The sequence below is a fragment of the Nuphar pumila genome, chromosome 2 (genome assembly GCF_984573655.1).
Source record: "Nuphar pumila chromosome 2, dmNupPumi1.hap1.1, whole genome shotgun sequence".
In the NCBI taxonomy this organism is placed as follows: domain Eukaryota; kingdom Viridiplantae; phylum Streptophyta; class Magnoliopsida; order Nymphaeales; family Nymphaeaceae; genus Nuphar; species Nuphar pumila.
This window is the reverse complement of record NC_143250.1, coordinates 17,412,675-17,438,939: the sequence shown is the minus strand read 5'-3', so window position 1 is coordinate 17,438,939 and position 26,265 is coordinate 17,412,675. Positions and strand designations below refer to the sequence as shown.

The 26,265-nt window shown below is 38.8% G+C and overlaps 1 protein-coding gene across 1 annotated transcript in view; it reads right to left on the bottom strand.

Annotated features, from left to right (window-relative positions):
* The window catches only part of LOC149844910 (6-phosphogluconate dehydrogenase family protein), an 80,155-nt gene that overhangs the window by 47,320 nt on the left and 6,570 nt on the right, over positions 1-26,265 (bottom strand). The window contains exon 3 of the mRNA XM_089997387.1: positions 19,200-19,314. Within this exon, the coding sequence (XP_089853513.1) occupies positions 19,200-19,314 (115 nt within the window). The remainder of the gene's footprint in view (positions 1-19,199; positions 19,315-26,265) is intronic.

The following is a 26,265-nucleotide window of genomic DNA, read 5'->3' as shown; positions in this document are numbered from 1 at the left end:
TATAAACAGGTTCTTTTTCGTATAATTTTTCAAATGGGAAAATTTTGTTCAAGTTTTTAGATGGGAGTCTGTTTATGAGATAGACAGAAGTAAGGGCTGCCTCTGCCCAAAGTTTCTTTGGAATATTTTGCGAAATGAGCAAAGTTCGTGTTGTTTCAATAATATGTCTATGTTTTCGTTCCGCCAACCCATTTTGTTGGGGAGTTTTAGGACAAGACTTTTGATGGAGAATTCCATAGTTTTCAAGATAATTTTTGAATTCATTGGAAAGATATTCTCCACCCGAATCGGTTCTAAGAATTTTTAACTTTCCATTGAATTGATTTAAAACCATCATATGAAATGTTTTAAAAGTTGAGAAAACTTCATGTTTATGTTTAAGAAAATATATCCAACTAAACCTAGTGAAATCGTCCACATAGATAACATAGTATGAGAAACCTCCCTTAGAGATTACCGGAGCCGGACCCCATACATCGGAGTGAACAATTTCAAAAGGTCTTGTTGTAAACATAGATCTTTGAGGAAAAGGGAGACTTTTCATTTTTCCAAGAATACATTCATTACAAACAAAATTTTCATTACAAAGATGCTTAATAAAGGGCAAATAAGAGATTTTAACAATGTTGGGATGACCCAATCTCTTATGCCATACATGAATATCTTTGTTTTGAACAACATTACAAAATTGATCCTTGGGAATTTTAAGAAAATCGATATAGTAGAGGTCACCTCTCCTAGAGCCTTCCCCAATCAACCTCCCGGACTGGCGATCCTGTATCCAACATTTATTAGAAGAAAACCTTATATCGCAACCATGGTCCGAGAGTTGAGAGACGGAAAGTAAATTTAAGTTTAATTTGGGTATGAGACGAATTTTTGGGATAAAGAAGTCTTGTTTTTCAAAGTTGCCCATTCATTTAATTTCAAGAGGTGTTCCATCCGCCGTTGAGACAAAAGATGGAAGAAAATTTTTAGAATAATCAGTGAGAAAACAAGGACTTGGAGTCATATGAAATGAGGCACCAGAATCAAGGAGCCAAGATGACTTACCGAGAGAGGATGAGGATGACATAGCGGCTCCAGAAATGCCTCCTTTGAGAATAGGTTGAAGAGCATCCACAATTTGTTGAAGCGAAAGAGACTCATTTGATGACGAAGGTCGTTCTTCTGATTGGGATGCTAAAGCCGCGGCAAGAAATTTCTTCCATTTAGGACAAAGGGGTTTGATATGCCCCGGTTCTTTACAAAAGTGACAAGTTAATTTGCTATAGTCTCTCTTCCCATATCGATCATTTCCTCCTTGCCCTTGATTCTTGAAATGTGGAGGTTTATAGGTTTTCAAGTTATTTCCGGGTCTTGACACGGCATTAACCCCTTCATAATCACTTTGAGAAGGGGTAGCAAGAATACTCAGATTATTTTTACTAATCCCCATACGTGTTTCCTCACCACTTAACTTGGTGATGACATCTTCAATAGATGGAGATGTGAAAGCGGATAAGAAAGAGGACCGAATTTGCTAAAATTCGGGTCTAAGACCATTTAAGAAATTAAAAAATCGATCTTCCTCTAGTTGCTTGTGTCTTAATTCAATAGCTTCTCCGCTCCATTTTGGTTCGAGCATAGCAAGCTCGTCCCAAATAGATGATAATTCGGCAAAATATTCTCGAATAGACAAATCATTTTGTTGAAGAGTCAAAGCTTTCTTTTGGAGATAGTATTTGTGTGATAGGTCCCTTGAAGTATACATTTTTTCAAGGTACAACCACGCATCAGAAGCCCTTTTAAACTTAATGATGTTGGCATTGATCTTGGTTTCCACGGATGAAAAAATACAAGATAAAATTTTGAAGTTCTTCATTTCCCACTCATCATGCTTTTTTGAATATTCTTCAAGGGCCTTTTGTCTATCTTCACCCTCAAGGATCTTAATATCCCCTTTCTCTATGATAGAAAGTTTGGGTTCGGGTTCCGATATGGAACCTTGAACGTATCCCCAAAGGCCTTTCCCTTTGATATGTGCTTCCATATTGCCGGCCCAAACATGATAGTTCGAACCACTAAGTTTAAACCCAAGAGAGAAGTGGGAATCTTTTTCACCCATTAGAGAGGTAAGATGATAGAAAATAATGTGTACCTTAAGAGTTTTTCCAACTTTTCTTGACAAAAGTTGCTTCTAAAATATCGCCCGAAGAAGATGATATACTTCAAAACTTCACAAGCTTGAGGGCACGATTACCGAGGTACTTCACAAGTGGCAGGATGCTCTATCCTCCTTTTCAACGAGGCTCTGATACCATGTAAAAGTATCTCCACCAAGATACTAGGATCAAGACCTTAATATTCTTGATAATAAACCCACCACGAATGCACAATAAGAACACTTAAGAACACTTGTGCACAAAGGCACAACTCACAAATGCATAAAAACAATGGAATCGATTTATTGAGAACTTGGGCTTTGACTCAAAGCCATGAAGAATACAAAGGGGTGAACCCCCTATTTATAAGAACACATGAGGGGCCTTGGAGGGGCTCCACTCATAGACGTTGGAGCCCCTCCAATGGTCACAAATGTGACCGTTGGAGAGGGCCCAACGTCTATGTTAGTGGGGCCCCCAAGGTACTTTACATAAAGTAAAACAAAAAACAAAAAATAAAAGAAAAAGAAAAACGAAAATAAATTACAATCACATTCATAAATTGAATGTGCGTAAAATGAAGGAAAAGACTATTCTACCCCTACGGCTAAACAAAAACAGAAATATATATTTTATATATATAATAAGTAGATACATATACATATATATTAATATATGTATATGTATTACTTTATATATATAAAATATATATATTACATTGAATGATTTAGGTATATAATTTAACAGTTACTGGAGATCCAGGTAAGCTGTCTCACGTTGAACCATATCATGGTATTGGAAAAATAGTTATTGGTGATGGCAAACATCGCCCCATCATGCACATTGGCACCGCTCTTGTCCCTACTACTCATGGTGCTCTTCGTTTACATAATACCTTGTCCCAAATATGAAAAAAAAAACTGAATTCCGTTTCTCAATTGACTTGTGATACTAATTCTTTATCTCCTCGTGACACGTAGAGTTAACTTAAAACTGTTAAAAATTATATATATATATATAGCCTCTCCGCACCCCCGCAACCCTGCACCCAAGTTTTTTTAAAGTGCCGCATTCGCACCCGCATCTATGTGACATAGGGCTGAACGCAAGCATCGACACATTGCCGAGACTACGATCACTGTAATGCATGATACTAATTTGAGACACAACTTGTGGATAGAGGCATTTCATACAGTTGTTCATCTTATAAATATGATGCCTTTTAATTCTCTCAATGGAGGAGTACCATAACATGTGTTATTTGGAAAATATCCAGATTATACTTGTTTAGGTGCCTTCGGATGTCGATACTTTGTACATGTTGAGGGCTCCTTGAGAGATAAACTGTCTCCAAGGGCTAGAATATGTCAATTTGTTGGTTACAATGATGAGTACAAAGGGTATAGATTTGGCTGCCAATAAACTTTTAATATCAAGACATGTAGTATTTTAAGAGAATGTTTGAGGAAATGAAACAGATTTTAATTCCAACAGAAATCTTCAAGTGTTTTGGCCCACTTCAGGTTCAGCTAGTCATGTAGATTTGGCTGAACAGAATTGTGACAGGTCTGAAAGTGATCAGCAGCACAGTCAAAACAGCATGATAATCCCCACGGGTGCAAATAAGCATCAGTTTCAGTTTTTTCAGCATGTATATGCTAGGAGATCATCTGCAGCCAACTCAGGACAGCAGCAGTCTTCTATTCTGCAGCCTATGATTGTGACTGATGAGTAATGTGGGTTGACACATGTGCCTACAGCATCAGCCGGCAGTCATGAACATGTTGATCACAATGTTGGAAGAGAATCAATACTGTACACGGTCTCAAAAAAATGTGGCTGAATAGGAAGAACAAGTTCAACTTCAAAGATCCAATCGTATAAGACATCCACCAGAGAAGTGGGTCAGTTATGAAGCCTTTTCCATGGATTTTCAGACTTTTGCTGTATCACCAGACGAACACAAAGAGCATGCATCCTTCAGTGAAGCATGCAAAAATCAAAGGTTGATAGATGACATGAATGAAGAAGTTTCAGCCTTGCATGAATGTCACACGTGAGACGTTGTTGAGAGGCCAACAGACAAGAATGTTATAGGATGCCGTTGGGCCTATAAAATCAAAAGAAAGGTGGATGGCAACATAGAAAGATATAAAGCTTGTCTAGTCGCAAAGGGGTACACAGAGAAGTACGGTCTCGATTTTGACAAGACTTTCAGTGCGGTTGCTCGGATGGGGACGATTTGAGTAGTCTTGTCATTAGAGTGACTTTTGGATGGTAGTTTTTTCAGTTAGACATGAAGAATGTGTTTCTTCATGGTGATCTCAGTGAAGAAGTGTACATGGAGCACCCTCCTGACAACCCAAAAGGAGATGTTCATACCACAGTTCTGAAGTTGAAGAAGGCCATTTATGGTCTCAAACAAACATCTAGAGCTTAGTTTGAGACATTCAGTAATGTTGTCAAAAGCTTTGGGTTTCAAAGAAGTCACTGTGATTACTCCCTGATTATTTAGCATGACAAGCATGATATAACCATGGTTCTTGTGTATGTAGATGATATAATCATCAAAGGAAGCAACCTCTCTAAGATAGCTCAGCTGAAAGAAATTCTTCATAGGAAGTTTCACATGAAGGATTTAGGGCCTCTCAGATTCTTTCTTGAGATACAGGTTAATCAACAAAGTGGTTCACTCATTTTGACAAACAAAAATATGCCATGTGAAATGAAATGGGGATCTTCGAAACACGAACTTAGATTCACAAGGGCAAGTGTCAAGAATGACACTAAAGCATAACCCTTAAAAAGGGTATAACTGGAAACAAAATAAAAATAAAAATGTATTCTTTATTGATATGAAAAACCAATTGCTTAAGAAGCATTGGAATGAAATACAAGAGGGGCTGCACCCCTTTATATACACAGCTGAAAGAGGACTCAATAGAGCTGTTGGACACCGTCCAACAACTCTATTTAGAGTCGTTGGAATGTGTCAGTCCAATAGCTCTATTAAGAGTTGTTGGACTGTGTCAGTCCAACAACTCTATTGCTAGTCAAGTCTGTCATTCTAGTTCAAACTGAGTTAGATGACATAAAGACAAAAAATAAAAATAAAGGGAAAAAAATTACAGAAAAGAAAGAAATGAAAAATGTATTTATATATATAATAATATAATATTATATATATATGTACAGTTTTACATTTTAACACTCCTCAAACTTACGGTACAATGAGCGAAAGTTTGTCTAAGAGAAAGTGAAATCGAGGAGCAACGAGAGGCTTTGTAAAGAAGTCTGCTAAATGATATTCTGAAGTGACATATGGCAGATCAATTATCCCCTGTAGATATTCCTCTCTGACGTAGTGACAATCCATTTCAATGTGTTTGGTGCGTTCGCGGAATATTTTGTTACTGGCAATGTAGATCACACTTTTGTTGTCACAACACATTTGCGAAGCCTTTGTTGCTTCAGCTCCCATGTCAGCAAGCAGTCGTTGGAGCCAAACTACTTCCATGGTCGTGGTTGCCATGGCTCTGTATTCAGCTTCAGTGGATGAGAGAGATACCTTCTGCTGCTTTTTACACCTCCACGAGATCAATGATTCCCCTAAAAAGACACAAAAGACAGTGGTTGAGTGTCTGTTATTGGGATCACCTCCCCAATCAGCATCAGTATATGCAATTAAATCAAGAGAAGAGGAGGAAGATAAGAAAAGTCCTCGTGAAAGAGAGGACTTGATGTATCTGATAATACGCATGACTGCTCCCATATGAACAGAAGTAGGAGCATGTTGAAATTGACTTGCTGTATGAACAGCATGTGCTATATCTGGTCTGGTAATGGATAGATAGGAAAGTGCCCCGACAAGCTGTCTGTAAGGAGTAGGGTCTGCAAGAAGTTCTCCATCATCAATCTTCATTTTAACATTAACAACTTCTGGAGTGTCGACTTTCTTATCATCAGTAATACCAGACCTGAAAACAATATCAAAAGCAAATTTAGTCTGAGATAATAAATATCCTCTAGGAGAATAAGCAACTTCAATGCCTAAAAAATATCTCAACAAGCCCAAATCAGTCATTTCAAAATGAGATTTAAGAAGTGTTTTGATTGTTTCAACTCCTTGTTTATCGCTTCCGGTGATGATCATATCATCCACATAGAGAAGAAGCACAATGATCCCTGCATCAGAATTCTTAATAAACAAAGCAGTGTCAGTTAAACAGAATTGAAAACCAATATCAATCATAACACGACTAAACCTATCATACCAAGCTTTTGGTGCTTGTTTAAGTCCATAAAGAGCTTTTTCTAAGCGAAGGACTTTACCCTTAGGAATACTTAGACCAGGAGGGGGTTCCATATATACTTCTTCAACTAGCTTTCCATTTAAAAAAGCATTTTTGACATCCATTTGAAAAATAGTCCATTTTTTGATAGAAGCTAAGGCAATTAAGGTTCGGACAGTAGTCATACGAGCCACCGGAGCAAAGGTTTCTTCATAATCAATCCCATATTCTTGGGCATAACCTTTGGCTACTAAACGGGCTTTATATCTTTCAAGAGTACCATCACTCTTGGTTTTAATTTTATAAACCCATCGACATCCTATAGTTTTCTTCCCTGGAGGAAGATCTTGAATATTCCATGTAGAAGCATTTTCAAGTGCATCTAATTCAGCTTTCATGTCTTCTATCCATTTTATATCATTTTTTGCTTGAAAATATGTGGATGGTTCTTCATATGAGTGAATTAATGCAATAACTGCCCTATATGTGGGTGAGAAAGACTCGTATGATACAAACTTTTCTGGAGGCCTCGAGACTCGGGATGATTGTCTAGTTGGAATGTTAGAATATTTTTCAAGTGCATATAGAGGATTAGACTCTTGTCGCCTGGAATATTGAATACTAGTATCTCTATGAACTTCTTCATTTTCAACATTAAGATCAATAATTCTTTGATCATCATCAAAGTTACAGTCAAGGTCATATTCATCAGATGTTGATGTTAGATCTAACAAAAAGGAGTACTCAATGACGTCTTTTAATTTTCTAAAATCAAAGAAGCTCTCCTTTTCAAGAAAGAAAACATTTCTAGACACATATAGTTTATTATTTTTGAAGTCAAAACATCTATAACCTTTTTGGTTTTCAGTATATCCTAAAAAGGCACAGGGAATCGCACAAGGGGAAAATTTATCATTTTTGTCAGTAAATATGAAACATTTGCACCCAAATATTCTTAGTCTAGAGTAGTCTGAAGAAATGTTCATAAGTTTTTCAATGAGAGTGATATTTTGTAACGAAGAAGACGGCATCCTATTAATGAGATAGGTGGCAGTTAAGGCAGCTTCTGCCCAAAAGTCTTTCGGGACTTGATTTGTTGTTAATAAAGTCCTAGTGGTTTCCATAATATGGCAAAGTTTTCGTTCTGCCAGTCCATTTTGTTGAGGTGTATAAGGACAAGATCTTTGATGTGTGATGACATGCAATTTAAGATAATTTTGAAAATCTGTGGATAAAAACTCTCCCCCTGAATCAGTGCGAAAAATAGTAATAGCATTTTGAAACTTGTTTTTAACCATATTATGAAAAGTTTGAAAGTATGAAAATACTTCAGACTTATGTTTGAGAAAGTATACCCACGTATGTCGGGAGAAATCATCGACAAAAATAACATAGTAAATAAATCCTCCTTTAGAAATTACTGGTGCAGGACCCCAAACATCCGAGTGTATTAATTCAAGTGGTCTTGAAGAGAAAAAGGTTCTGTTCTGAAATGATAATCTTTTCATTTTACCGAGAATACAATCTTTACAATCAAATGATCCAGAGTTACAAAATTTCCCTAGATTTAGAAAATGTTGGATTTTGGTTATATGTGGGTGACCAAGTCTCTTATGCCACAATTTCAACTCTACTTTTAAATATTATAACAAAAAGATTTCTTCGACATTTCCAAAAAATCCATGTAATAGAGTCTTTCTCTATGGCCTTCCCCAATCAGCTTGCCTGACTGGCGATCTTGTACCCAACAACCATGAGAAGAAAAAGAAATATTACACCCATAATCAGAAATTTGAGATACATATAAAAGATTTAAATTTAATTTGGGAACATGTCTAATTTCTGGAATAAAAAATTTCTTTGTTTTATAAATTTTTCAAAATTTCCTATTCCTTCTATTTCAAGAGAAGTCCCATCAGCAGTAAAGACCTTTGACACACTTGTTTTATTTTTAACACATTTGGATAGACTTTGATTATTTGGGGTCATATGAAAAGATGCACCAGAGTCAAGGAGTCAAGAAATTTTACCTAGATCAGAAAAAGATGAGGCTGTTGCGCCGGTTGAAGCATCAGATGAGGAAGATGCACCTTTGATGAGAGGCTGAAGAATCTCCATTAGTTGGGCCAGGGAAAATGGTGCATCCAGATCTTTAGGCTCCGATCTAGCAATTGCAGCTCTTTTTTCTCTCAGCTCCTTAAGTTTGGGACATTGTGGCCTGTAGTGTCCCGGTTCATGACAGTGATGACAAATAACTTTCTTCTTATCATAGTCACCATTTTGTCGGTTAAAGTGAGGAGGCCTATATGATCGAACATGATTCCCTGATCTAGACACGGCTAAAACGGAATTATCTTCAATTTTTAAAGAACCTTTCCGTAGACGATTTTCTTTCATTGTTAACTCTTCAATAGTTTCAACAATAGAAGGAATTTTTCCCCGGTGAAGTAGGGCCGATTTAGTGGTTTCAAATTTCGGCCTTAATCCAGTGATAAACTGGTAAAAATGTTCAGCATCAAGTTGTTTCTGACGAAGCTCAATGTCTTTGGCACAATGCCACTTTGGTTCTAAAAGGAAAAGTTTTTTCCAAAGTTCGGACAACCCATTGTAATATTCACGAATAGTTTTGTCTTCTTGTGTCATCATTCAAACTTTTTCTTGGAGGTTGCACACATGTGCAATATCTTTAAGGGAATACATATTCTTAAGATATTCCCATGCCTTATCGACATGATCAAATTTGGCAAGACTTGAGTATTTTTTAATGTCAACGCTATTGATAAGCCATAACATTATCTTCGCATGAGATATTCTCCATTCTTTCCATTTCTTCTCGTATGAGGCAATAGCCTTGATTTTCTCTTCTTCCGATAGAGGGACCTTTTTATCTCCCTCCTTTTTAGTAAGAGATAGCTTAGGTTCCGAATCGGAACCATCCACAATCTCCCATAGGCCTTTTCCCCATATATGGTGCTTCATGATTGAAGCTCATGTTACATAGTTCGTATCACTTAGTTTCATAGGCATGATGGTGACTTTATCATTGTCATCCATCGATTACATGGAGAGAAAGAATAGGGATAGAAGAGAAACAAGAAGGAAAATGACAAAGAAAAAAGAAAAAAACAATACAACAAGATGTGAAATCTTCCCCAATGAAGTGATAAAACACTTCTCTTCAAGTGACGAACACTTTTGCAAATGGGCACGGAAACCGAGGCAGCTTTTCCTCAAGATTTAGTACTTCCGCGGCTCTGATACCATGAAATGAAATGGGGATCTTCGAAACACGAGCTTAGATTCACAAGGGCAAGTGTCAAGAATGACACTAAAGCATAACGCTTAAAAAGGGTATAACTGGAAACAAAATAAAAATAAAAATGTATTCTTTATTGATATGAAAAACCAATTGCTTAAGAAACATAGGAATGAAATACAAGAGGGGCTGCACCCCTTTATATACACAGCTGAAAGAGGACTCAATAGAGTTGTTGGACTGTGTCAGTCCAACAACTCTATTGCTAGCAACAGTCATTCTAGTTCAAACTGAACTAGATGACATAAAGACAAAAAATAAAAATAAAGGGAAAAAAATTACAGAAAAGAAAGAAATGAAAAATGTATTTATATATATATATATAATAATATAATATTATTATATATATGTACAGTTTTACATTTTAACACCATGGACATACTGAGGCATAGTGGGATGTTGCAATGTAAGCCTATATTTGCGTCTATTGCCCTCAACACTCGATTGGACTAATCCGGTGAGGGGAATGATTCGCCATTACCTGAGCCTGAGAAATTCAGGAGTTTAGTTGGTGCCTTTCAATATCTTACCTTCACACGTCCAAACTTGGTTTATGTTGTAAATAAAGTCTACAAGAATATGCATGTACCAGAAAAGAGACACATAGTGGCCATGAAAAGGATTCTAAGGTATATTAATGAAAGAATCTGAATAGGGCTTCAAGATAGTGCGCCTTCAAGCTTTGGAGAATAGCCTTCAATCTGAAAATACAAAATAAAGAGAAGAGAGGAGAGGGGGAGAAGAGGAGGATGCCAAAAGGAAAGTAGGGCACGTTAAAAGTATCGTGACCCTCTCTTAATAAGATATATATAGGATCTAACACTACTGAACAAAATACATGAAAAATATACAGGATTACAAGTATGCCACCGCCCAAGCATGGGGAAAGCATACGCTCGGATATGGATCCAATATCGGATCCATATCCGATACAAATACAATTCTAACATCCCCCCCCTCAAGTTGTGCATGAGTTTTCATCATGCCCAACTTGTTCTTCAAATGCCAAAACTGTGATCCAGTGAGTCCTTTGGTGAAAAGATCAGCAACTTGTTCAGAAGTATGTATATATGCAGGGGAGATTTCCTCATCTTCTATTTTCTGACGAATGAAATGTTGATCAATCTCAATGTGCTTGGTACGACTGTGAAGTATGGGATTGAATGAAATTTTAATGGCACTTTGATTGTCAACCAGCATGGAAGATTGAGCAATAGGAAGAGATAATTCCCCAAGGAGGTGACGAAGCCAAGTAGCATCGGCAGTGCCAGCAGCCATGGCCCTATATTCAGCTTCTGTGCTGGATTTTGCAATGGCGCGTTGTCTGCGACTACTCCAACAGACAAGATTAGAATTGAGAAAGACACAATAGCCAGAAACAGATCGGCGTTCATCAAGATCGCTTCCCCAATCAGCATCAGTGTAAGTAGAGATAATATGACCATCCACAGTAGGAGACATGCATTTATAAGTAAGTCCATCGCCAATAGTCCCCTTGAGATAACGTAAGATACGCTTGACAGCTTCCATATGAGTGTCTGTGGGAGCATGCATAAACTGGGAAACTTGATTGACAGCATATACAATGTCGGGCCGAGTGAATGTCAAATATTGAAGTTTCCCAACAATACTGCGGTAAAGGGTTGGAACAGGATATGCAGGACTGCCATCTGAAACGTTCAACTTTGCATGCAAAATGCTGGGCGTGTTAATGGGCTTACAATCAGACATACCAGAGGATGTGAGAATATCAAGGGCATACTTGTGTTGAGAAAGAGTGAGGGAATCCTCAGTCCTGTCTAATTCAACACCCAAAAAATATCTGAGGTCCCCGAGATCTTTCATTTTGAAGTGTTGTTCTAACACTTCTTTGATTTGGACGATATGAGAGGAAGTATTTCCCGTGAGAACAATGTCATCCACATATATCAATAACCAAGTAGTGATCCCTCCTTTGTGATAGATAAAAAGAGAATGATCAAGAGCACTCTTCTGAAAACCAGCTTCTTGAATGTGAAGGGAGAACCTTTCAAACCATGAACGAGAAGCCTGTTTTAACCCATATAATGACTTGTGCAACTTGCATACCCATAGATTAGAATCATTAGTAGCATATCCTGGTGGTTGTTCCATGTAGACGTCCTCTTTGAGGAAACCATGAAGAAAAGCATTTTTGACATCAAGTTGATGTAATGACCATCCAAAAGTAACAGCAAGAGAGAGAATAACTCGAATGGTACTCATCTTGACAACAGGGCTGAAAGTCTCATCATAATCTTCCCCATGTTGTTGAGTGAAACCTCTAGCCACAAGACGAGCTTTATACCTATCAATACTGCCATCTGGTTTATATTTGATTTTATAAACCCATTTAGACCCAACAACATTCTTATCCCTTGGCCGTGGAACGACTTCCCATGTTTGACATTCATTCAAGGCTTCCATTTCTTCATTCATGGCTTCAATCCAACGGGAATTTTGAGAGGCCTGAGAATAACACTTTGGTTCAGTCTGTTTATGCAAACTGGTCATAAAAAGCTGAAAATCCAAAGTGAAAGTGTTATAGCTTATCCATCTATCCACGGGATGTCTCGCTCGAGTGGACCTTCGTGGATGAGAAGGAACAATGACAGAATCAGTAGTAGAGGCAGGAGTGCGACGAGAATAAACCAAGCCAGAAAATCTGTCTAAAGGAGGATCAGCCATCTGAGTATCAGACATGTCTGCTACAATGTGAGTACTATCCATCTGGGCATCAGACATTTCTGCTTCAATGTGAGTTCTGTCAGAAGGGGCTGGAAAAGTGGTCGGTTGAATCCCATCGCCTAAGATATTAGCACATAACCATGGATCATATAGTCTGGACGCTGAATCATGAATAGCCTTGGAAGAAGTGTGAAACTGCAATCTGAGTTCATCAAAAACAACATGTCTTGAAATATGTATACGGCCTGTTAGGGGATTATAGCACCTATAGCCTCGATAATGGTCTGCATAGCCCACAAACTGACACATTATAGCCCGAGCCTGAAGTTTGTTCCGGAGGCTGAAATCAACATGAACATAGCAAATGCATCCAAAAACCCGAAGCTCATCATACTTAGGATGCTCATGATTCAAAAGAAAGAAAGGAGATTTCCCTGCGAGAAGAGCTAAAGGCAATCGATTTATAACATAAACGGCCGTGTGAAATGCCTCAGTCCATAGAGTCATACGGAGATCAGTGTCATGGAGCATGCTTAAGGCAGTCTCTACAATGTGTCGGTGCTTGCTTTCTGCAATGCCATTTTGCTGTGGTGTGTGTGGACAAGATATCTGTCTAGTGATGCCATGATTTAGCAAGTATTCAGTAAATTCAGATGATAAATATTCACCACCACCATCACATTGAAAATGCACTATGTTGGATGAAAATTTATTTTGGATGAGGGCATGAAATTGGCTAAACAAACGGAACACTTCAGATTTGTGTTTTATGAAGTGTATCCATGTATAGCGAGAAAAAGAATCAACAAAAATGACATAGTATCTACTGCCGGAAGGAGATGAGACAGGAGCTGGTCCCCAAACATCAGAGTAAATTGTTTCAAACAATTTAGAAGCTCTTTTATTGATGGAATTAAAAGGAAGGGCATGACTCTTACAAAGTTGACAGCTTGAGCACATGCCTGACTCACTAACAGGTCTCAGACTGGATTTGTGCAACAATCCATTATTAACAAGGCTAGAAATAAAAGAATGACTACAATGGCCTAATTGATTATGCCAAATGGACGGCATATCAATTTGAGTCAAATTGACTTCATTCGGACTGATAGGAAAAGAAACAGATGAACTGGACTTGGACACTGGAGGAGCTTCTTTGAGGACGTACATGTTGCCTTCACGAATTCCTTCAGCGAATATCGTCTTGGTGAGAGGATCCTTGACAAAAACAGAGGAAGGAGTGAATTCAACTGATGTGGAAGAGTCATCAATGAGTTTAGATACTGAAATAATGTTTTTCTTGACATTAGGGACGACTAAAACATTGTGTAAAGAAAGAGAAGTATGCGGCAAAGAAACATATGCATTACCAATGTGAGTAATTTTGTGGTGAGTGCCATCACCTGTAACTACAGAACCTTTTGCTAAATATGGAGATGCACTAGAGAGTTTACCTGCATCATCAGTCACATGGGCGGCAGCACCAGAATCCACATACCAGACACCATCATCATTTTGCTTGAGATTCAGATTAGAAATAGCTGTCATTAAGAGTTGTTGTGCATCGGGCGTGAATGAGGAGGAAGACGCTCTAGAAATGATAGAGAGGGTTGGCCTGTGATCACGTCGACCTCCCTTAGCTTTGTTCTGAGGATTGTGCCAACATTCAGATTTAACATGTCCTCTCTTGTTGCAATAGAAACATGTAGGGATACGCTTTTGCATGTTAACAAGAGTGCTGCCCTGAGGAGTAGGTAGAATACCCTTTCCTTGTCCGGATGTATGAGCCCAAGTATGTGCACGCTGTCCTGACACACCATGTGTAGAAGTAACTAAAATACTGGGCGAAGTAGAAATGGAAGCATCATGCCTGTGAACTCTACTAGCCTCATGCTGGATCAATTTTGCCTTTAAGTCTTCAAAAGAGGGTAAGACAGGGAGAACCTCCAGAGCAGTGCAAAATATATCAAACTCTGACCCTAGACCACTAAGAGCCTGCTGAACTTTATCCTTGTCTGAAATAGGATGGCCAATAACAGCAAGTTGATCGCTTACATTTTTAATCTCATAGAGATACTCAAGTACAGATCTGGAGCCTCTATTTATGCTTTGAAATTGACGCTTCAATTGAAGATATCTAGCTTCTGAAACTTGAGAGTATGTATTTGCAAGCGTATTCCATAGTTGAAAAGCTGAGATATCATCATCTATACCTGCAAGCACTTCTTCAGAGAGGGTAGAAGTAATATAAGCAACTAAAGCCTGATCATGTGCCATCCATACGGCATATGCTGGATTAGGGATATTATTTGTAGCAGTCACCGAACTAGTAGCATCCTTTGTTTCACCCAAAATCAATTCAGGCGGGGCTGGAGTAGAGCCATCAATATGACCATATAGACAATGGCTCTTAATGAAAGGGACTATCTGACGTTTCCACGTCAAATAGTTGGAATGGGTTAACTTTTGGGAGATGAGTTGGGAGAGAAAACTCGAAGAGAGGGTGGACATGATTATGCTGATATAATATTTGCGTTTCCAAAGGTACTCGGCTGAAGGATCAGGCACTCGGCTGAAGGATGAGGATCAGGCACTCGGCTGAAGAATCAGGCACTCGGCTGAAGGATGAGGATCAAGAACTCGGCTGAAGAATGAAGATCAAACTCAGCAGATCGTGGCCTGGTTGACAGGCGTGATGAAGAAGGCAGACGTAACTCAGCAGTTCGTCGATCGTGGCTGGAGAAGACTCGCTCGTGGCTGGAGAAACAGGCGTCGATCGTGGGTTGCTCTGATACCATGAAAGAATCTGAATAGGGCTTCAAGATAGTGCGCCTTCAAGCTTTGGAGAATAGCCTTCAATCTGAAAATACAAAATAAAGAGAAGAGAGGAGAGGGGGAGAAGAGGAGGATGCCAAAAGGAAAGTAGGGCACGTTAAAAGTATCGTGACCCTCTCTTAATAAGATATATATAGGATCTAACACTACTGAACAAAATACATGAAAAATATACAGGATTACAAGTATGTCACCGCCCAAGCATGGGGAAAGCATACGCTCGGATATGGATCCAATATTGGATCCATATCCGATACAAATACAATTCTAACAATTAAAGGTATTGTGTTGGATGGACTTATTTATAATAGACCTTTGTAAATTGTTATGGATATTCTTATAACCATAGTAGCCTATTTTGATGTCAATTGTGGAGGAGACCCAGTTACGTGAAGGTCTGTTACGGGCTATGGAGTTTACTTAGGACTTCACTTAGTCTCTTGGGCGAGTAAAAGGCAAAGAACGGTCGCAAGGTCTAGCACTGAGGCAGAATACTGAGTTATTGCTGCAATCTCAACTAAAGTATCTTGGATTTGTTACTTATTGGTCAGCCTACACTGTAGTGTGAACAAATTGATACTTACTATGACAACAAAAGTGTTGTTGCAATAGTTAATAATCTTGTTCAACATAAAAAAATGAAAATGTAGAGTTAGATCAACACTTTGTGAGGGAGAAGGTTGAAGATAAGGAGATTCTGCCTATTTTCATTCGTGGTGAAGAAAAAATTGCAGATTTGTTCATCTTTGGTAAGGATTAGTTTGTGTTTCGGATTGGTCTCGTCCACTAGTCCCTACAACCCTTTTCCGCATATGAGATGCTTTATAAATGAAGCCCATGTTACATAATTTGAGTCATTGAGTTTGATGGGTTTTATGATAACAATTTCATTGTCATCCATTTTTACAAGAGCTAAAGAAGATAGAACAAGAAGAAAAGAATTGAGAAGAGGAAGGAGGAGGAAAGCAAGGTGAAGATCACGAGCACTCCACCATCAAGCAAGCACCACCAATAAATAGCACTCCTCCACTAAGTAAGCACCACCAATCTTTTACTTGAGGCACAATTCACGATCTCACAAGCACTTGAATATAAATTTGCAAAAGAGCTTCAACACTTTTAAATGTTGAATAGCATGCTTCCCGATACACCGAAAATAAATTCACTTGATCACCAAGCCTTGATACCATGCAAGGAAATGAGAGCCTCCAACGATGTTAACCAAATCACCAAAGTGGACACACAAAAGAACCACAACAAAGTCTACCAAAATACCAAAGTGAACACACAAGAAGCCACAAATAAGCTCAAACACAAAACCCACTAAAGGGGCCAACACAAGAGGCTAAAAAATAATAATTTGTTGATATAAATCCATGCAAGAAGCATTACAAATGGGAGGGGTTTCACCCTTATATATACACAAATAAGAGGAACTCCAAAGAGATGTTGGGAGAGGTCCAACTCTTTTGGTTGACTAGTCAACAAATGGTGACCAGTTCAAACTGAACCAAAAAGTAAAAAATAAACCAACTATCCTAACCTAGTTATATATATATATATATATATATATATATATATATATATATATATATATATATATATATGTATGTACATAATACATATACATATGTATTTACACTATGTATATATACATTTTTAACACATCCAACATATGTCACATGGGTGTGGGTACGGGTGCGACACAGGTGCGGAGCAATTTCAAAAATTGATGGAGATGTAAATCATAGGATAAAGGTTGGGTGGATGAAATGGAAAAGTGTTACTGGAGTGTTGTGCGATCGTAGAATGCCATTGCGGTTGAAGGGAAAGTTTTATAGGACGACTATTAGACCCGCTTTACTATATGGTACGGAATGTTGGGCTGCCAAGAGACATCATATTCAAAAAATGAGTGTAGCTGAGATGCGGATGCTTAGATGGATGTGTGGAAATACAATAAAAGATAAGATTCGGAACGAAGAGATACGTAAGAAGGTAGGTGTTGCACCCATTGAAAATAAGATGCGAGAGAATCGTTTACGGTGGTTTGGACATATTCGGCGAAGGCCTAATGATGCTCCAGTTAGAAGGTTGGAGAAATGGGAAAATATATTAGTTAAAAGAGGTCGGGGTAGGCCTAGGAAGACTTGGATGGAGATGATAGGAAAGGATTTGAATGCTTTGAACCTCAGCGAGGACATGGCGTTGGATAGAAATGATTGGAGGAAAATGATTCATGTGGAAGACCCAAAATGAATTTCTTTTTTGGTTCATATCGCTGACCCCAATTGTTTTGGGATGAAGGCGTAGTTGTTGTTGTTGTTGTTGTATATATATAACAGTAATAAGATTCGGTCAAAGTTGTGCCCATTAAGGGACACAACTATATATATAACAATAATAAGACTCAGCTATAAATATATATTTTAAAAAATATATAAAAATATAGATTTTTTTTAGTTTTTATACGTCTTTTGTCCTAAAAATGGACAAAAATAGACTCGATCAAAGTTGACTGAGTCCAAAATGTGGACGAACTCTGCCCCGGTGTGTTGACCGAGTCCGACACTTAGTTGACCGTGTTTGCCCCGTGTCCAAAGCCGCACCCATGTCGGGGTGTGTCGACGCAGGTGCGTTGACCTTATAGCCGAGTCCGTGTGACTTAGCATCCAACACTTGACATCTATGTCACATAGGTGCAGATGCGGATGCGGATGCGGATGCGGATGCGGATGCGGATGCGGATGCGGATGCAGGTGCGGATGGGGCGATGTGGCACTTTAAAAAAACTTGGGTGCGGGGAGGGTATATATATATATAATTTTTAACAGTTTTAAGTTAACACTACATGTATGTGTGTGCATTTATGTATTTATATATATATATATAATATAGATAAAAATAGACTTGATTAGAGTTAACTGAATCTACTTTTGGATAGAAATGGACCTCAATGTGGTTCACTTCACCTAACACAAAGGAAGTTGTGTCCAAGTGTCGCACCCGCCTGGATGTAGGTGCGACGCGGGTACGGTGCCCTGTTAGAAGAGTCCGTGTGACATAGCTTGACATGTGGACCAATAGGGCTGAAAACTTTGAAGTTTGAAAATAATGATATCTAAATCATATCAAGAAGTGCTTATGTTGGTGTTAGCGTCGGATACAGCTGGATACTAACATGCCGGGCTTCTAGGTGTGTCTATGTCGCATGGACATTTCACTTAGCATGTGTACCCTGTGTTGACATGACACAACACTCAAACACACCAGAACACTTCATGAACAGCAGTCAAATCAGTGTTGTGATTGTTTATTTTGTATTAAACTTGCATTCTTTTTCTTTTAAAATTTGTCATCAATTACAGTCCATGTCACATCGACACTCCATTTTGGCCAGCGCATTGTGTCCTCATATATACTAGTCGTATTGAAAACTTCACAAAAATGGCCACATCCCCATATCTATGTGACATAGATTACATTACATTATATTTGAGTCCGTATGTGGAACCATGTTCTCAATGTCCTAAATTTTGATAACTATCATGCCGTACCAAGTGTATCTGCATCACATTCTGTTCCCGCATGCATGTCCATGTGACATAGGTGTCCAAGTAACACAAGTGCCACAATAATTTTAACAATGAAAACTGTTGCCCTATTAGTTCTGGCAAATTTGCCTTTTAGATTCTACCAATTATTTCTTAGTTTTTAGTTTATAAATAAAAAGATCTTTGCATTATCAAATTTCTTTTGTCACTGTTCATGAGAAGATTAAAAAGACCAAGTTCTGTGTCCAAGTCGATCTACATTGATTGACTTGATAAGTTTTTGAACTATTACTCAAACATTAGAAAAAAGAAAAAGAAAAAATAGTGCAACATGCACTCATCAAGCACCTACATGGGAGGATGATGGCAGCATAGTAATTACAACATCAGATGACTCCGTGATTTCAAATGGTATCTTGCTTGTGGGGATTCCCTTCTTCGAAAACTTCTCCAGTACATTAGAATCTCTATAACCAAAAGCAAAAGGTGTTGCTTAATTCATTACTTGCAGAAAGTTCCAGCTGTAAACAGTTACTTTTATAAACATTATATTGAAAAAGAAGCTCAAGAACTCAATCAAGCTGTGCTACTTTCTAAAGCAGAAGTTTGTTTTGTAATTAAATCTTGTTGTATGAATGTCAAATACAGCCAAGTGGAAAATATTAGTTTAAGCTCTCGTTCTAGCTAAGTATTGTACCGTATATGATACGGTACGATGCGTATCGTTACTTTTGGGTTTTGCGATTCGATACGAGTGTGTATCGTACCTGTATCAGATGTATCGTACGATACACCCCTGTATTGTGTTGTATCGTACGATACACCTTCAGCGCACTTTAAAAAGGCCGAAAGTTACCTTTTTCATTTTGGATTTTAAATATCTTTTGAGGGCCGACTTCTCCATTTGTCTAGAGGCCATTAGAAGTGCATTTCCACCATTTTTTCACCCAAAGAAGTGGGTTAAGGTAAAAAAAATGTGCATTTTCACTATTTTTCCACTTAAGAAAATGAGCAAAGGTAAAAAAATCTTTATTATGAGTAAAATTACAAAGCTACTCTATTGCTATTGTTGAGAATAGGTGGTTTTTAGGTTAAGTTGTTCTTTATTAGAGGTTTTCTGAAATATTATTTTCATAAGGACTTAGATGTAATTTCTCTGTTTTGCCTCTCTCTATTTAATATAGAGAGAAGCCCTAATGATGTAATTAAGTTTTCTGTTTTCATGTTCAGCCGTCTCTCTCTCTCTCTCTCTCTCTCTCTCTCTCTCTCTCTCTCTCTCTCTCTCTCTCTCTAGGGTTTGGTTCATCTTCTACATGGTATCAGAGCTCAGCCGATCGTGGGAACGTGATCGACTGTGACGTGGGAGCGTGATCGAGATATCGACTGTGACGTGGGAGCGTGATCGTGTTTTACCAGAACACAGTCGATCGTGGAGGCTTTCATGATCGTGATCAAACTTCGATCACGCTGAGTAATGTTTCTAATCAGGTCAGCAATTTAAAATTTTTTTTTCTGGGCATTCTGCTGGTCGTGGATGCCTGTTGTGGGTGTCGTATCATCTGCTGGTCGTGGATGTCTGCTGTGGGTGTCGTATCTCCTCGTCCTTCTTTTTGTTTTCTCTCCTCGTGACTACCTACGTTGTTGGGAGTTTGATTGCGGTTCAGATCTTAAGAGAAAATCTAAATCAGTTCTCCTCATCTGGATTTCCTGTTGCGACCTGGTGGTGCCGAGTCTTGTTGCTGCTATGACGAGTTTTGTTTTTGGTTCATAAGTTGTCGAAGGGTATTCCTGATGGTTGGAAGTAACAGAATTTTTTTTCTGTTGTCGTGAGTGCTGAATTCTTGTCGAGGTGTGTTCCTGCTGTTTGGGAGCAACAGAAATTTTTTTTCTGTGTGGCCGTAAGTGTTGAGTTCTTGCAGAAGCTGATTGTGTGTGATATTTACTGGATGTCATGCCTTATATGTTGGAGAACAGCAGGTTTAGTGAACATTGTGTTTTGCGACTGCATTCTATCATGTGTGGTGATGTGTTTGGGTGCAGCAATGTTCGGGATTTCTGTGGTATCTACAGCAACTGAAATTTAGTTTTTTTTTTGTGTGGGTTGGTTTATTTCAGAATATGTTTTTCAGTGACTCCCTGTTGTGTCGAGTGTTGTTTTTAAGAAAGCACGGAAGCTGAAGTTACTCTTCTGTCATGGAAAATAGCAGGTGTGATTTCCTGCTGGATTGAACTTTATTTTGTGGAACAGCAGGTGTGGTTTCCTGCTGAGTTGAAAAAAAAAAATCTTCTTGAACACTTGTTGTTCAAGTGAGTTTTTTTTTTGTATGGCTGAAACGTCGAAAGGTGATTCCAAAATGGAACATATTGGGGAGTATAAGGCGTTTGCCAACCCCTTCTCGTATGGCTCTTCTGTTAGGTTGAATGAAACCAACTATGCCAGGTGGTCCAGAACTTTTATGATGTCGGTATCTGGACATCGTCGAAAACATATTTTGTTGGAAGGCGAACCCATTGAGAAATTGGGAAAATATGTTACTTGGGATGAAGATAATGACATAGTTATGTCATGGATCATGAACAGTGTTGAACCCCATATTGCAGATGGATTGATCTACTATAATACAGCCAAACTAATGTAGGACAATCTTCGTGATACATACTCACAAGAAACGAATGTGAGTCGTATCCTATAAGTCGAACAGGAAATATATAACTTGCAACAGGGCGATCAGACCTTGGCCCAGTACTATGCCTCTGTCAAAGCTGCGTTTGAAAGACTTAATGCTCACCGGCCTCTGTGTTGCTCGAAGCAAAAGGATCATCAAGAACAAACCATGGTTGCTCGTTTTCTTACCGGTCTCTCTTCAGATTTTTCTGTTGCAAAAGTTCAAATGTTGACTGGTTCAGATGTTCCCACTCTTGCTGACGCTTACAATCGTCTGAGTAGACTTGCGATATCTCTGCCGCAATCTCAGCCTGTGACTCAGACATCTGCTCTTGTTGTCCCATCTAGTTATGGCCGTGGAAATATTCAGAATATCAGAGGACGAGGATGTGGACGTGGTATGGGAGGCAGAGGAAAGCTTCAATGTACATTCTGTGGAAAATCTGGACATTTAGAAGATCGTTGTTGGGATAAGCATGGTCGGCCAATCTCTTCTGCATCAAAGTCATATAACCCTAAAGCTCATGTTACTACTATTGAGGCAACAAATGCACAAGAGAATATCACTTCAAATGAAAGTAGTATCACCCTTAGTCGTGCGGAATATGATGAGTTGATTGCTCTTCGACCTTTAAGTTCCACTTCTCCTGTAGCTGGTATTGCCTATTCAACCGGGAATCATCTTCATCCGAATGATAGTAAGTGGGTTATTGACTCTGGTGCATCCAGACATTTGTGTGGAAATTCACGTGTTTTTTCAGATCTAAAGGTCATTAAGGCTCAACTTGGAGTCTCATTAGCCGATGGGAGCTCCTCCCCGGTTGTTGGTCAGGGAAATATTTCTATATCCTCCTCATTACAGTTGAAAAATGCTCTTCATGCTCCAAACTTTCCTCAAAGTTTACTTTCTGTTAGTTGCCTTATAAAAGAACAAAATTGTAGAGTAATATTTGATCCAATGGGTTGTCATTTTCAGGATTTGCTGACGGGGAAGAAGATTGGTGGAGGCTATGAAGAAAATGGAATTTACTACCTACATCATCCAATGGGTTCTGTTCATGCTGCAGTGGAACATTCATTCAGTCCTGTTCAGTGGCATCGTCGTCTTGGTCATCCTTCATTGTCAAAGCTTCGGTCGGTCTTTCCTCAGATTCCTTCCACCACATCATTTCAGTGTGAAGCATGTCAGTTGAGCAAGCATCATCGAAGTTCGTTCCCTTTGAGTCAGAGTCAGTCTAGTAATAAAGTTTTTGAACCTTCTTCATGCAGATGTATGGGGTCCTAGTAAGATTTCTACTAGGACTCAGTGTCGGTATTATCTTGTTATTGTTGATGATTTCTCTAAGTTATCATGGGTATTTTTAATAAAAGAACGATCTGAAGTTCCAAGTATTATCAAATCCCTAATTCTTGAAATAAAAACTCAGTTTGAATCTATTGTCAAGATTGTTCGCACTGATAATGCTCTCGAGTTTAAATCAAAAGGTCTGTTACAATTTTACCAAGATCATGGCATCCAACCCCAAACTTCTTGTGTCTATTCATCTCAACAAAATGGGGTGGCTGAGCGAAAACATCGGCACCTCCTTGATGTTGCCAGGACCATTATGATTCAATCCAATGTTCCTGCGTTATACTGGGGTGATGCGATTACCACTGCTTGCTATCTGATCAACCGCATGCCTTCGTCTTCTGTGGGTGATCAAATTCCATTACATATCCTAAAACCTAATGCCCCACTTTTTTCTTTCTCACCAAAAATATTTGGATGTGTTTGTTTTGTCCACAAACTTGGCCCTGACCGTGATAAATTAGCCGCTCAAGCTACAAAATGCATATTTATTGGTTATCCAAAAAATCAAAAGGGCTATCGATGTTATGATCCTATTTCTCGCCGAGAGTATGTCAGTGCGGACGTATCTTTCCTGGAATCCTCTCCATATTACTCTAGTTCCGGTTCTCCGCTGCAGGTTGATCCAGCTGAGTCTTTTCCATTACCTATACCTCCTTTTCCTTTGGAATCTGTGCCCTCCTTACCGAACCAAACTTCATCCTCTTCCAAATTTAATAATCCTCCATTGGTATATGTGCGTAGAGCTCCACTTCCGCAAGAGCCTTCATCTTCTTCTTCTCCTGAGGTAAGTTCTACTGACAATAGTGATCTTCAGGATGATGATAACAGGCCTATTGCTCTACGAAAAGGGACAAGACAATGCACCTTATATCCCATATCTCATTTTGTCTCCCATGCCAGAATTGGACATCAGATGAAGTCTTTTATTTCAGCCTTGTCTGCTGAAACCATTCCTCTGAACTATCAGCAGGCAGCACTTGATAATCGCTGGAAGATGGCTATGCAAGAAGAAATGACAGCTTTGGTATCTCAGCATACCTGGGATCTAGTTGATTCCCCAGCAGATGCTGACATTGTTGGTTGTAAATGGGTATATACAATAAAGTACAAATCTGATGGTTCTATTGAAAGGTACAAGGCCAGATTAGTCGCGAAAGGATATACCCAGACATATGGAATTGACTTCTTTGAAACTTTTTCTCCTGTTGCACGGATGGGTACCATCCGTCTTGTTCTCTCAGTAGCTGTTCAGCATGGCTGGAACTTGTGTCAATTAGATGTGAAAAATGCATTTCTTTATGGGGATCTCTCTGAGACCGTTTACATGCAACAACCTCCAGGTTTTGAGGTTGAGGGGGAGTGTCATAAGGTGTGCAAATTGAGAAAGGCGATTTATGGCTTGAAATAAAGTCCTCGTGCATGGTTTCAAAAGTTGTTTGAAGTGATGTCAAGCTTTGGTTTTAACAGATCAGCAGCAGATCATACACTTTTTATAAAGAAAACTAGCTTTGGCATAGTTGTTATGGTAGTATATGTGGATGACATCATTCTTATAGGAGATGATGTGAAAGCTATTGAAGCCACAAAGGCTCATCTTCACAAACACTTTGTTACAAAAGACCTTGGTTCACTCAGGTATTTTCTGGGTATAGAAGTTGCTAGAAGCCGTGAAGGGATGGTTTTGTCTCAACGGAAGTATATTCTTGACTTATTAAAGGAAACAGGCATGTTGGAAGCTAAACCAGCAAATATTCCCATGGACCATAAAGTTCAGTTGGTTGAAGAAGGGTCAAAACCTGTTGATAGCAAACGCTATCGCTCCTTAGTAGGGAAGTTACTATATGTAACTGTGACCAGACCAGATATTGCTTTAGCAGTAAGCAAAGTTAGCCAGTTCATGGACAAACCAACTGAGGTACACTGGAATGCAGCCATAATGATTCTCAGATATCTAAAATCCTCTCCTGGAAAGGGGTTACTGTTCAAGAAAGGTGGAACTCTGGAGATAGTAGCCTATTCTGATGCAGACTATGCTGGATCTGTAGTAGATAGAAAGTCTACCACAGGATTCTGTGTGTTTCTAGGAGACAACTTGATTTCATGGAGAAGTAAGAAACAAAATGTGGTTTCCAGGTCGAGTGCAGAATCAGAATATCGGGCTATGGCCCAAACAGCTGCTGAATTGATATGGGTTCGCACTGTTCTTAATGATCTCCAGGTGAAGGTTTCCTCTCCAATGACCATGATGTGTGATAACAAAGCGGCAACATATATAGCAAACAATCCTGTCTTTCATGAGAGAACAAAGCACATTGAGGTTGATTGCCACTATGTAAGAGATATGATTCAAGCTGGTCATATCACTACAAAATACCTAAAGTCTGAAGACCAAGTTGCAGATATGTTTACAAAGCCTCTTGCTAGGCCAAATTTCTCCAGATGCTGTGACAAGCTGAGCATGATAGATATCTATGCTCCAGCTTGAGGGGGAGTGTTGAGAATAGGTGGTTTTTAGGTTAAGTTGTTCTTTATTAGAGGTTTTCTGAAATATTATTTTCATAAGGACTTAGATGTAATTTCTCTGTTTTGCCTCTCTATTTAATATAGAGAGAAGCCCTAATGATGTAATTAAGTTTTCTGTTTTCATGTTCAGCCGTCTCTCTCTCTCTCTCTCTCTCTCTCTCTCTCTCTCTCTCTCTCTCTCTCTCTCTCTCTCTCTCTCTAGGGTTCGGTTCATCTTCTACAGCTATAATATTTTTCTTTATGTAATGTGAAAGTATGAGTCTTGTAACATGTCTTTAATTGCAAGATATTTAATATTTTGCATTGTTCTTATGAGATATTGATGCAGGGACGTCAATTGTTGCTGCTCTTGGGTGCTGAATGGAAGAACTTGGCTCCCATGTCGTGCAAGGCATAGAGATAGCAAACGGCAACCACAAAAACTCGGCTTGATCGTTCCTTGACGTCGACTGACAGAACACAATTCTAGTGTTCGTGCAATATGCAGAAAGAGAAAGGTAAAGGCCCACCGAAAACGACCTCACATCGTTCAACACACAGGAACGACCACTTGAATGCCACAGACCAAAAAAAGGTGAAACTTTATTTCAATAAAATCCTTGATTGAAACAAATGGCTGAATTTAAACAATGATAATACCACCAACGACAATGCAAACAGTCTAATGTAATTAAACTACTGACAAGAAGAAAACAAGGAAGGGAAAAAGCTGCTGAAAGGGGAAAACTGTCAGAAGAAAGGTTGCAAACAAAAAAATAAAGAATAAAAGAACGGCAGGAAAGGAAAAAACTACTGCTGCGGTTTCTCAATTTTCTCTTTGTCCTCAGCACGAAGCCCTAGAGAGGTTTTTAAAGGATTTGGGTTGGATCCGAGTAT